Genomic DNA, 13,199 nt, shown 5'->3' with positions numbered 1-13,199 from the left:
AACTGAGAGTGTCACTGATGCCTCTTCTATCCATAATATGGTAAACAGTTTCTACTAAGTTTCCTTAAACACTGGGAAGCTCTAGGTTGTGCAACTTCAGGAACATTCATCTAGACCACTTAGTCTTCTACTCAGTGCTAACTGACTGTATAAGTTGCTTTTGTTTTGCCATTCCCAACTCAATTTTAGTGCTCCTGGGCTCCAACCAGGTCATTCAAGTCATGCCTTCCAGAATGGGTCCTTCATTTTTTTGCCTTTGAATCTTTATTCCTGTACTGCTGAAATACTTATTTATTTGATATTGGCTAATAAACTCAAAATTTAATTTATATAGCAATCAGTCCATTACATGTTTTTTTGTTATGTTGGTAATGTCTAATATATGAATGTATCACTTTATATTTGCTACTCTGATTTTGCATTTTACATTTTATTTTTTAATATGTATACTATATATTCCTAAATTTAATAGGTTCCATAACTATTACCATTTTTTGCACTTCTGCCACCTCCCTCAGCAATAATGGTTAAATATTAATTTAATGGTTATTTATAGTTTTTAAATTAACTTGACTTTTAATCAACAGCTTATCATTATTTCTGTTATACAGAATACACTAGATAAGTGTCAATCATTGTGATATTTTCCTGACTTTCTTCTATTCAGGTGACTGTAGACTGTACACATGGCTCAAGCAAACGAATCAGTGGTGTCTGAGTTTGTGCTTCTGGGACTCTCTAATTCTTGGGAATTTCAGATGTTCTTGTTTGCCATCTTCTTTATAGTGTATGTGACATCAGTGCTGGGCAACATCATGATTATTATTATCATTTCCTCTGACTCCCATTTGAACTCCCCTATGTACTTCCTGCTTAGTCACCTTTCTTTCATTGATATCTGCCAATCGAACTTTGCCACCCCGAAGATGCTTGTGGACTTTTTTGTTGAACGCAAGACTATTTCCTTTGTGGGCTGCATGGCCCAGATATTCTTTCTTCATGCTTTTGTTGGGAGTGAGATGGTTTTGCTAGTATGGATGGCATGTGACAGATTTATAGCCATCTGTAAACCGCTGCACTACAGCACGATTATGACTCAGAGACTCTGTATAATTTTTGTGATTGTTGCGTGGGCTGTGGGTATTCTGCATTCTGCAATTCACCTGATTTTTACAGTGCAGTTGCCTTTCTGTGGTCCCAATGTGATAGACAGCTTCTTTTGTGACCTCCCCCTGGTGATAGAGCTGGCTTGCATGGGTACCTATGAGATGGACATTTTAACCTTAGCTAACAGTGGCCTGATAGCATCGATCTGTTTTGTGGCTTTAGTAATTTCCTATGTTATCATTCTGATCACTGTCAGGAGCAAGTCCTCCAGTGGGTCATCCAAGGCGCTTTCTACATTAACTGCCCATATCACAGTGGTGATTCTTTTCTTTGGACCTTTCATTTATTTCTATATATGGCCTTTTAGTCGACTTCCTGTGGATAAGATCCTTTCTGTGTTCTACACTGTTTGTACACCCCTGTTGAACCCAATTGTCTACTCTCTAAGGAATGAAGATTTTAAATCAGCTATGAGAAAGTTGAGAAACCATCATGTGAGCTCCTGGGAAAGTTAGGGTCACCATAAGGGAGCATAATTTCAAATGTATGAAGAGCCTCCAATGGATCACAGTATCATGCCGATTATTTGTGCTAAGGATGTATTACTGAGTTGTGAATTGGGTTTTTTAAAAAGATGTAGTGAATTTAAATAAAATCAATTCTGGTTTACTAATTAAACATATTTTAGCACTTTTTCAATATTTATAATTAAAGTATAACTTATTTCAAAATATCTAGTAATATTTTTAAATATTAAGAATTTAGAGATTTTGGTGCATATGTTATTCATGTTACTAAACCTATGATTCTTTCCAATTGAACATATATTTTTATACCTTGCAATCAAAAGGAGAAAACTGAGTTTTTGATATTTTCACTCAACTTATATAACATTTTTATATTTGACACATTAGAAAATTTATTTTACAATATGGATTTCACTTTATTAATGTATAATTGTCCGCTTAACTTTTCCTTCATATGGAATATTCTGGTCATTTCTTATTTGGTTATTTGCAATTTAGTCTATTTCTTTGGTCCAATAAAATTTTCTTTTTTCTTAGATTATTTGATGCTCCACTCATCACAATATTTGCTCCTTAGGTTTGGTATTGTCAGTAGCATATGTATCTACTGTCCAAGTTCCCTTATTTTTAATATTATAAATTAGGTAGAATGAATTCCACATTATTCATAGGATATTGCAAGTATCTTTGAAGTTGTTTGAAAATATGGGAGGTGTTGAATATTTCAATTCAGAGCAAATGTTAATTATATATGTACCTAACTATAAATGGACAAAGAGACAACAGTTGTTTGCAACATATGATGAATTCTGAAGTCTTCTCTTTCATATTTTGTAGAATATATAAGAGGAATATAAGCTCATAGAAATCTAAAAATAAAGATTAAAATCACCAATTATTGTTTCATTTGGTAGCTAAAAGTATTCTTATTCTTCTCCCTGTGACTTGCATCATGAAAAAGACCTTATAACAGAAAGACTGAATGCATTCTAACAATGGAAAAAAAAATATTTAACAGAGAACAGAAAGCTTGCAATTGTCATCACACTGGATTCAGTATTTTGATTATACTATAAGATATGAGTTAGTGACTATGTGCATGAATATTAACTCTGCATGCTAAGCCCCTGTGCAAGCTGAGATTTAGATCTGTAGACACAGTGTTTTTGGGCCATGAGGTTACTTAGCTAACGTTTCTTGTATCTTAAGATGCTTGGTCAATATTATTTGTGCAGTGTCAAACATGATAATGATCTTTTAAATCTGACTACTTTTTAATATATTTTTATATAATGCCAAAAACATTGTAAATGCACAATAAACATTAATGTAGTCATGATACTGTTGGTAGTATATTTTTTCCCCATTAAACTTTGCCTTATTGGTGCAAATGGAGAGGTGATGATGATATCTTTGAAAAATTTCTGCTCTGATCTTCAATATTCTCATCCTTAGGGAGGGGTATATAAGGCAGGGGACAAAGTGGAAGTAGAGCTAAGGAGAGGGAGAGCAGAGGGAGAAAGAGGAGGGAGACTGGTATTAATGAGTGACTATTTGATGTGGTTAATGTTTTGTAGAATTAGATCTTTGGCTCATGACCAATTGTTGTTAGAGATATATTCTTCCATTTTCTAATTCCTATTTCACCATTAGTTCTATTTGGGTTTTTAAATCATCAGACATGTCCATAACCTGTCACAATAAGTTTGACCAAAAAAAAGCAAAGATTACAAAGTTTCTGAAAAAGATAATTCTGACTATATTATTCCCCACAGAGGTGTTCTTATTTAAAGCCTGTCACAAATAAAGTCAAGGAAAACTAGGTGAAAAACAGTATTATTTATAGGGGCTATTATCTTTAATTTATAAAGAACTCTTATAAGTCAATAAGCAAATGCTCAAGAAGCCAGTAGAAAATAATGAAGTATAAGAATAGGTAGTTTGGGCCTCCCCTGGTGGTGCAGGTGGTTGAGCGCTGGGCTGCGAAGCTGCCCGCAACCTCTGCAGCACCGTTTCAATCCCCGGCCATGGGCGAGGGTCTCACATGGCGCACAAACCTCTTCTGTCGCACCCGCTGCTCCCCTTAGCAGTGTATTTCATCACTTTGCCTGTTCTGTTCCCTGCTCTGGCTCTGGTGAATTCTCTCACCCTCCCGTGCTTCTGACTGTACCCACTGCTTAAATAAATAAATCTTAAAAAAAAAAAATAGGTAGTTTATTCTTGATGTAGGCAAGAGAATCTTGAACACATTAATGAATTCTGAAACTCACTTGTAAGACAATCAATTACAGTTAAATTTCACTCGTTCACTTATATGATCAGCAACAATCCAAAAGTCTGATAGTATGCTGTGATGATCAGATTTGATAAAACAGGGCACTTCACAGATTGCTATCAACCACCAAATTGTTAGGATGCTTGGAAGATTTTGATTAACATTTATTAAAAGCTTAAAACTTTAAATTGACATTGACATTTCTAGTGTTTTATCTTACATTACCCATACATATATAAGGCAAAATATGTATAGGGCATTTATTGCAAGCACTTTTAAGGACAAAATATCACAAAATATTTAAATGTCTATAAATGTGGTCTCTTGGAACATTTTATTGTTATACATTTACAAAATACAATGTTATGTAGTTTTTAAAATACATATAGCAATCATCTGATGGTTGGATCAATTTTATTTTTTTTAATAATAAATTTTATTTTTATATTCCCCCATACAACTGCACATGCCCCATTCTGACCCCAATCCCTCCCCTCCCAGCCCCCACCCCCCAATAAGTGTCTCTGGTTCATAGTTTTTTGTTGATTTTGATTTTCACTTTCTTATAGTTATTCATTTTCCTGATCCCTTATTTAAGTTTTCTAGATTCCTGCTATGAGTGAGACCATCCAGTATTTTTCTTTTTCTTTTTGGCTTATTTCGCTGAGCATGATCCCTTCCAGTGCCATCCATGTTGCTGCAAATTGCATGTGTTTATCTTTTTTGAATGCTGAGTAATATTCCATGGTATATATGTACCACATCTTCTTGATCCAGTCATCTATTTTTGGGCATTTGGGCTGTTGGTTGGATCAATTTTAAAGAAAAAGAAGTGCTCCAAATTAAGGGAGGTTTAGACAACACCTTGTAATGGACTTCTGGGGAGGAAGGGTTATCAGAAATGATTAGCCCAAATTCCTCACTTTTCGCTGAGGACATTCAAGACCAAATAATATAAATGACCTGTCCAAACAATTCAATGAATTAAGAAATATATGAAAAACAAAGTGACTATCTTGTGCCTACACCATCATTGGCCCATGACCAATTGGTCTCCTTCTCCTGGAAGACAGCCTAATTTTCTGTTGTTTTTTTACATCACATTAAACTGTACCCTTGAACCAACCACAAACCTATTAATCTTAATAGCACAAAACACACATAAAATAGTCCCTGAACCCCAACATTAGCAATTTTACACAAACTCCTCCTTACTTACATATTGAACTTCAGTGCTATATAAGAAGACAATGTCAGGGTGGGAGATACAGATTCTATCTTGACTCAAAAGTTCTGTCCAGGGCCTCCCCTGGTGGCGCAGCAGTTGAGTGCTGGGTTGCGAGGCTGCCTGCAGCCTCTGCAGTGCCAGTTTGATCCCCAGCCACCCGTGAGAGTCCCACCAAAAAAAAAAAAAAGTTCTGCCCACTGGCTCTACTGCTTAATAAACTTTGTGATTAATGGACGTTTCTGCTTCATTTTTCAAACTAAAATTACCCTTTCAACTTGGGGGAACTCAAGCATTCCTACAGTCACAGTGATACAGGTATCTCATTCTTTCCTACCAAATTGCAGGGTTATAGAATAGATTTACAGACCCATGAGTTAGTATCTTACTGATGTTTTATAAAGATAGAAACTTTAATTGGAATGTCCAAGTTGAGGTATTCACTTGATATTAGAACCAATGACTTGTTTAACTACAGTTAACCTTTTCTGGAGAATAAATTTATTGTAATTTATGATAGATTCTTCTCTCTATGGCTTGGTTTTTGTGTAATTGTTTTTTTTTTTTTTTATGTGTCGTGGTCACAGTTGACTTTACCCCATCCTGTTGTTGGAGAGTCAGGATGTACTGTGTTTCCACTACAACAGATTGACTGTTGGCTAGCTAGTGCCTTATGTATTTTGCAGGTGATAAAGCTAAGGCATTTGTAATAAGGTGAGATGGGGACTAACTTCCTCAGTTGCTAGAAACTCATGTACACAAATACCAGCCCTCTGACTAGAAAAGGGAGCTGCTGAGTTTCTGAAATAAAGATGAATTAGCTATTTAGGTCATGTCCCCTGAGGAGTTGGACCTCGGAGCAGACCTCTGACCTGCTGGCCCCCAGGAAGGAAACCCATTGATTTCTAATTTTATTTTTTTTTATTTTATTTTTTTATAAATTTTATTGTTACATTCCCCATACAATTGCAGCCCCCCCATTCTGACCCCAATCCCTCCCCTCCCGCCCCCACCCCCCTAAAAGTGTCTCTGGTTCATAGTTTTTTGTTGATTTTGATTTTCACTTTCTTATAGTTATTCATTTTCCTGGTCCCTTATTTAAGTTTTCTAGATTCCTGCTATGAGTGAGACCATCCGGTATTTTTCTTTTTCTTTTTGGCTTATTTCGCTGAGCATGATCCCTTCCTGCGCCATCCATGTTGCTGCAAATTGCATGTGTTTATCTTTTTTGAATGCTGAGTAATATTCCATGGTATATATGTACCACATCTTCTTGATCCAGTCATCTATTTTTGGGCATTTGGGTTGTTTCCAAAGCTTAGCTATTGTAAACAGTGCTGCTATAAACATAGGGGTGCAGGTGTTGTTTGGAATTGATGTTTCTGTGTCCTTTGGGTAAATACCTAGGAGTGGAATTGCTGGATCATATGGAAGCTCTATGTTTAGTAGGTCCAGAAATCTCCACACAGCTTTCCACAGTGGTTGGACCAGTTTGCACTCCCACCAACAGTGCAGGAGAGTTCCTTTTTCTCCACACCCTCGCCAACATTTGTTGTTGCTAGTTTTTTTAATATGTGCCATTCTCACTGGTGTGAGATGGTATCTCATGGTAGTTTTGATTTACATTTCCCTGATTACAAGTGATGTTGAACATTTTTTCATATGCCTGTTGGCCATTTGCATTTCCTCTTCAGAGAAGTTTCTTTTTAGCTCTTCTGCCCATTTTTTGACTGGATTATTTTCTTTGTTGTTGTTGAGTCTCATCAGCTCTTTGCAGATTTTTGTGATCAGTCCTTTATCATTAGTGTTGGGTGCAAAAATGTTCTCCCAGTTGGTGGGGTTTCTCTTTGTTTTTGTTATTGTCTCTTTTGCTGTGCAGAAGCTCTTTAATTTGATGTAGTCCCAGCTGTTTATCTTTGCCTTCACTATGACTGCTTTGGGTGATGTGTCTGTAAAGATGTCTTTGATGTGCAAATCACGTAGTGTTTCGCCTATATTTCCTTCTATATATTTTATGGTTTCAGGTCTTATGTCTAGTTCTTTAATCCATTTTGAGTTGATTTTTGTGTATGGTGTGAGGTAGTGGTCAAGCTTCATTCTTTTGCATGTAGCGACCCAGTTTTCCCAGCACCATTTATTGAACAAACTTTCTTTGCTCCAATGCATAGTCTTTGCTCCTTTGTCAAAGATTAGTTGACCATAAATCTGTGGGTTTATTTCTGGATTTTCTATTTGATTCCATTGGTCTGTATGTCTGTTCTTGTTCCAATACCATGCAGTTTTGATGATTATGGCTTTGTAGTAGAGTTTGAAGTCTGGGAGTGTGATGCCTCCATTCCCTTCTTTTTTTTTCAGGAGAGCTTTGGCTATTCGGGGTTTTTTGTGATTCCATATGAATTTCATCAATAATTGTTCTATTTCTTTGAAGAATGACATTGAAATTTTGATTGGAATAGCATTGAATCTGTATATTGCTTTTGGAAGTATGGCCATTTTAATAATGTTTATTCTTCCAATCCATGAGCAGGGGATGTCTCTCCATTTCTTTGTGTCTTCTTCTATTTCTTTTAACAGTGTTTTATAGTTTTCTTTGTATAGGTCTTTTACCTCTTTTGTTAGATTTATTCCCAAATATTTGATTTTTTTTGTTTCAATAACAAAAGGGATGTTTTTTTTGATTTCTTCTTCTTCAGATTTATTGTTTGTGTATAGGAAGGCTACTGACTTTTGCGTGTTGATTTTGTATCCTGCCACTTTACTGAACTGATTGATGAGTTGAATTAGCTTTTCTGTGGAGTTTTTGGGGTTCTCTATGTATAATATCATATCGTCTGCAAATAGTGATAGTTTGACTTCTTCTTTTCCTATTTGGATTCCTTGGATGTCTTTCTCTTGTCTTATAGCCCTGGCTAGGACTTCCAGTATTATATTGAAAAGCAGTGGTGAGAGTGGACATCCTTGTCTTGTTCCAGATCTTAATGGAATTGCTTTCAGCTTTTCACCATTGAGAATGATACTGGCTGTTGGCTTGTCATAGATGGCCTTTATGATGTTGAGGTATGTTCCTTGTATCCCAAGAATTTCAAGGGCTTTTATCATGAATGGGTGTTGCACTTTGTCGAAAGCTTTCTCAGCATCTATTGATATTATCATATGGTTTTTATATTTCTTTTTGTTGATGTGTTGGATAACGTTGATTGATTTTCGGATGTTAAACCATCCTTGTGTCCCTGGAATGAATCCTACTTGGTCGTGGTGAATTATCTTATGGATACATTGCTGGATTCTGATAGCTAAAATTTTATTGAGGATTTTTGCATCAGTGTTCATTAGGGAGATTGGCCTGTAGTTTTCCTTTTTTGTGTTGTCCTTGTTCGGTTTTGGTATTAGTGTAATGTTGGCTTCATAAAACGTGTTTGGTATTGTCCCTTCCTTCTCAATTTTTTGGAAGAGTTTGTGAAGGATAGGCACTAATTCGTCTCTGAATGTTTGGTAGAATTCATTTGTAAATCCATCAGGACCTGGGCTTTTGTTTTTGGGGAGGTTTTTGATTACCATTTCAATTTCGCTAATTGTAATTGGTCTGTTTAGGTGTTCTATTTCTTCTTTATCTAGCTTTGGGTGATTGTAGAGTTGTAGGAATTTGTCCATCTCCTCTAGATTGTTAAACTTGTTTCCATATAACTGTTCATAGTAGTTACTGATTATTCTTTTGATTTCTGCTGTGTCCGTTGTGATTTCTCCTCTTTCATTGATGATCCTGTTTATTTGTGCTTTCTCCCTTTTTTCCTTTGTGAGCCTGGCTAGGGGTTTGTCTATTTTATTGATTTTTTCAAAGAACCAGCTCTTGGTTTCATTGATCTTTTGGATTGTTTTTTTAGTTTCAATTTCATTTATTTCTGCTTTGGTTTTTATTATTTCTTTTCTTCTACTGGTTTTGGGGTTTTTTTGTTGTTCTTTTTCTAGATCTTTGAGCTTCGAGATTAGGTTGTTTCTTTGCGTTCTTTCTTGTTTCTTGATGTGAGCTTCTATTGCTATATATTTTCCTCTTATTACTGCTTTTGCTGCATCCCATACATTTAGGATATTGGTGTCCTCCTTGTCGTTCAATTCAAAAAATTTTTTAATTTCTTCTTTGATCTCCTCATTAGTCCAATGGTCTTCCAGTAGTGTGGTTTTTAATCTCCATGAGGTAGGAAAGTTCCTTGCCTTCTTTTTATGGTTTATTTCTAGTTTGATGCCTTCATGGTCAGAAAAGATGGTTGATATGATTTCAATCTTGGTGTATCTGTTGATGTGTGTCTTGTGCCCCAGTATGTGATCGATCCTGGAGAATGATCCGTGTGCGCTTGAGAAAAATGTGTACTCCGTTTTTTTGGGGTTTAGTGTTCTATAGATGTGTGTTAAGCCCAATTGCTCTAGGTCCGTATTTAGAGCTTTGGTTTCTTTACTTATTTTTTGTCTTGTTGATCTATCCATTGTTGATAGTGGTGTGTTGAAGTCTCCCACTACGTATGTGTTTTCTCTGATGTCTGTTTTCAGAGAGGACAACAGTTGTCTGATATATTTTGGTGCTCCTTCGTTTGGTGAGTATATGTTAATGAGTGTTATTTCTTCTTGAAGTATTGTCCCATTGATCATAATGTAGTGACCACTGGGGTCTCTTTTTATCTTTTTGAGTTTGAAATCTGTTTTATCTGATATAAGTATAGCTGTTCCTGCTTTCTTTTTTGGTCCAGTTGCTTGTAGGATTGTTTTCCATCCTTTAACTTTGAGCCTATTTTTATCTTTTGTAGCTAAATGTGTTTCCTGGAGACAGCAAAAGGTTGGGTTTTGTTTCTTAATCCAGGCTGCAACTCTGTGTCTTTTTATTGAAGAGTTTAGTCCATTTACATTTAGAGTTAATATTGATATGTTAACATCTGTATTTGCCATTGTGTTTGTCTTTCCTTTGATTTTATTTATTTATTCTTTTAATAACTTTTTTTTTTTTTTGGCCTTCTTTCATTGTTATTCGTCCCTCTGAGGTTCTGGCTTTAGGACTCCTTGTAGTATTTTTTGGAGTGGGGGTTTAGTTGCAATGAAATTCCAGAGTTTCTGTTTGTCTGGGAAGGTCCATATTCTTTCTTCAAAGAGGAAGGAGAGCTTTGCGGGATAGAGTATTCTTGGTTGGCATCTGTTTTCTTGGAGTCTGTTGACTATGTCCCTCCACTCTCTCCTTGCCCGAAGTGTTTCTTCGGAGAAGTCTGATGTCAGCCTGATTGGTTTTCCTTTGAATGTTATCTGTTTCTTCCCTCTTGCCAGCTTCATTATTTTTTCCTTGTCCTGGATTCTTGGGATCTTTACTATTATGTGTCTTGCTGTATTTTTCCTTTCGTCGTGGAAGTTTGGTGTTCTTCTTGCTTCTTGTATATCAATTTTCAGCTCCTTCTTCACATTTGGGAAGTTCTCTTCAATTATCTCTTTGAATATTTTCTCTGTTCCTACATCTCTCTCCTCTCCTTCTGGTATTCCTATAACTCTTATATTTCCTTTCCTCATGGAGTCAGATAGTTCCTGAAGTCTTTCTTCGTTCTTTTTCCTTCGTACTTCTCTTTCCTTTTCTGTTTTGGTTCTTTTTATTTCTATGTCTTCAAGATTACTTATTCGTTCTTCCATTTCATCTATTCTGCTTTCATTGCTTTTCCCAGAATTCTTTAGTTCTTCCATTAATTCTTTGATCTCCTGCATTTCTTTTACTTCCCTCTTTAGGGACTCAATTTCTTTCTTCTGCCCATTGTTTTCCCTCTTTAGGGACTCAATTGCATTCTTCTGATCGTTGATTATTTTTCCCTTATCATTGTTTTCCTTTATGACTTCTGTCAGTTTTTTAATCACGGCAATTTTAAATTCTCTTTCTGGAAGGCTCAGAAATTCTTCCAAGTTATTGTCGTTGCAATCTGGGGGCTGGTTTTCTTTTTGTGGTGTGCTTTTTCTCTGGAGAGTTGCCAGGTTGCGTGTGGTTCTTCTCCTCCCTACTGTCTGTTTTCTAATTTGCCGTATGCATTGGGACACTGTGTTGTTGGGACTGGCCGGCATCTTGGGTGGGCTTCTCTGTTCCCCTCTGGTTCCTCCAGGAGTCATCTGTCAGTTTCAAGCAGTCTTTACTGGAGAAAGGTCCCTGTTCTAAAATGCCGATGTGGGGACACACTCCCCTGTGCGCCTGGTCTGCCCCGGCGGTGGGTTCCTGCTCCCCTCTGGGCTTGGACTGCAGGCCAGAGGGGGTCTGGCGTGGGCGAACTTCCCCCGCTCACCTTTGGCTCCTGAGGAAGCCTTCTGCAGGTAGTCTTTACTGAAGAAATGTCCCTGTTCTAAAATGGTGATGTGGGACACACTCCCTGCGCGTCTGGTCTCAGGCACACTCTTCTGCGCGCCTGGTCTGCCCTGGCTGTGGGTGCTCGCTCTCCCTGTGTGCTCAGAGTACTTGTTCGGAAGGGGCCCGGTGTGGGCTAACTCCCCAGCTGGCCACTAGGTCCTTCAGGAGCCTCTGCTGGCTTCAAGTCGCTAGGTGGCGCCAGAGATCTCTCCTAGAGCCCTTGGGGAGCTGATTTTCCACCCCGTGGGACAGGGGGCAGAGCAGGGATGGTAGGGTACACCTCAATGGCTTTGGGGTGCTGTGTCTGCCTTGTGCCCTACCGTCGTGGGGAACCCACGCCCCTAATTTCGTGCCCCGGGTCTCAGTTCCAAAGCCCTCAGTTCAGGATGCGGGCTGTAGCCCAGATCAGTGGCGCGGGAATGGCGCCTTTTGAATCCCGCTCCCCTGCCTGGGCGCCTTGTTCCTGCTCACTCAGGGAGGGCCTCCGCGGTCTCCCAGCAAGCCTAGGTCGCAGGCGCGGTGACCTGGGCAGCTGCGATCCGATCCGGATCCGCGTCTGCTTTTTCAGCGTGCCACTTTCCGTGCGCAAGCTTACCGGTCGGCGGGGGCTGTGTGCTGGTGCTGGCCTCCTCCTGGGGGGCGGGGCTCTCTTTAATGGCGCCTGGAGCTCACCTCCGCGGCGGATCCTGCAGGGTTCTCCACAGCTCCCGTTCACGGGGTGTGGTGGCTGAAATAGTTCCTTTCCACTCACATTCCCACTCGCTGCGTCCGTTTTTCTTGTTGGCCGTTTTGGTTTGTTGTTTCCCTCCTCTCTGCCTGTTGGAGAGTGCCGACTTTGTGGGCGGGGGAGGGGAGCAGGGTTCTGCGCTTCCCTCCCTTCTGGTCCTCTTTTATGGCAACTTTCTTCTTTGGGCAGTTTGCTGGAGTCGTCCGTTTATCTTCCGTGTCCCAGTTCTCACTGGGACCTGCTGCTTTTCCTCCCTATTAACTTTTTTTAATGGGAGATCTTACTCACAGTGTCTCCTCGCCACCATGTTGCTCCGCCCCCCTGTTTCTGATTTCTTTTTTTTGTGTAATTGTTAAAAGATTTTTTTCATCTGGGACACTATAAATTGTGTCTTGATTTTGCAGTTCCAACAGATATATTCATAAATTAATAATTCCTATCTAAGTATTATTCTTCCCTTCAATAATCTTGGGGAAGAGTATGTATAAGCTAATACAAATCATGATTCATTTTGTCCTGCTTAGTATGGATTCAATCACATCCTCTCTATTCACAAAATAATTCTTCATTTTTGAAAAGAGATTTAGAATGGACCTAAATTTGCAAAGTGTCAGTGTCTTTCAATGTTATTTTTGATTGTCATAACATTATATGGTAGGTAGTGTACTTACCTCATTTTCCAGGTGATGAAACTGAGAGGGCAGGTGGGAGCCAATATTTCCATCCCTAGATGTCTGAGAGCCATTTTCTCTCCACTACAATACAAATGAGAAAAGATTCAGAAATTGAAACTTTGTTCTTTGCTCTTAATTTTTTAAAAGATTTATTCTATGACAAACAAAATGGAAGAAGCAACTGGAAGTCCATAAAACATGAGCAAAATATTTAATTTTAGTTACCTGTAATTTCATGAGGTTTATTACAGAAAGTCCCTCTGAAAAGCTAATATCATAGAATCTAACCTCAAAAACACAGTTTTTACT

General features: G+C 38.2%; 1 protein-coding gene across 1 annotated transcript; it reads left to right on the top strand.

Annotated features, from left to right (window-relative positions):
• Positions 1 to 686: 686 nt before the first annotated feature.
• On the top strand, positions 687 to 1,622 carry LOC311175304 (olfactory receptor 4K1-like; the record flags this gene model as incomplete). Its single annotated transcript, XM_084240201.1, has 1 exon — positions 687 to 1,622. The coding sequence occupies one exon, from the start codon at positions 687 to 689 to the stop codon at positions 1,620 to 1,622; it is 936 nt and encodes a 311-aa protein (XP_084096327.1).
• Between the last annotated feature and the right edge of the window lie 11,577 nt (positions 1,623 to 13,199).

The sequence above is a fragment of the Talpa europaea genome, assembly GCF_964194135.1.
Source record: "Talpa europaea genome assembly, chromosome: 8".
Classification (NCBI taxonomy): Eukaryota; Metazoa; Chordata; class Mammalia; order Eulipotyphla; family Talpidae; genus Talpa; species Talpa europaea.
The sequence above is the reverse complement of the archived record's forward strand: the minus strand, read 5'-3'. Positions and strand labels throughout refer to the sequence as shown.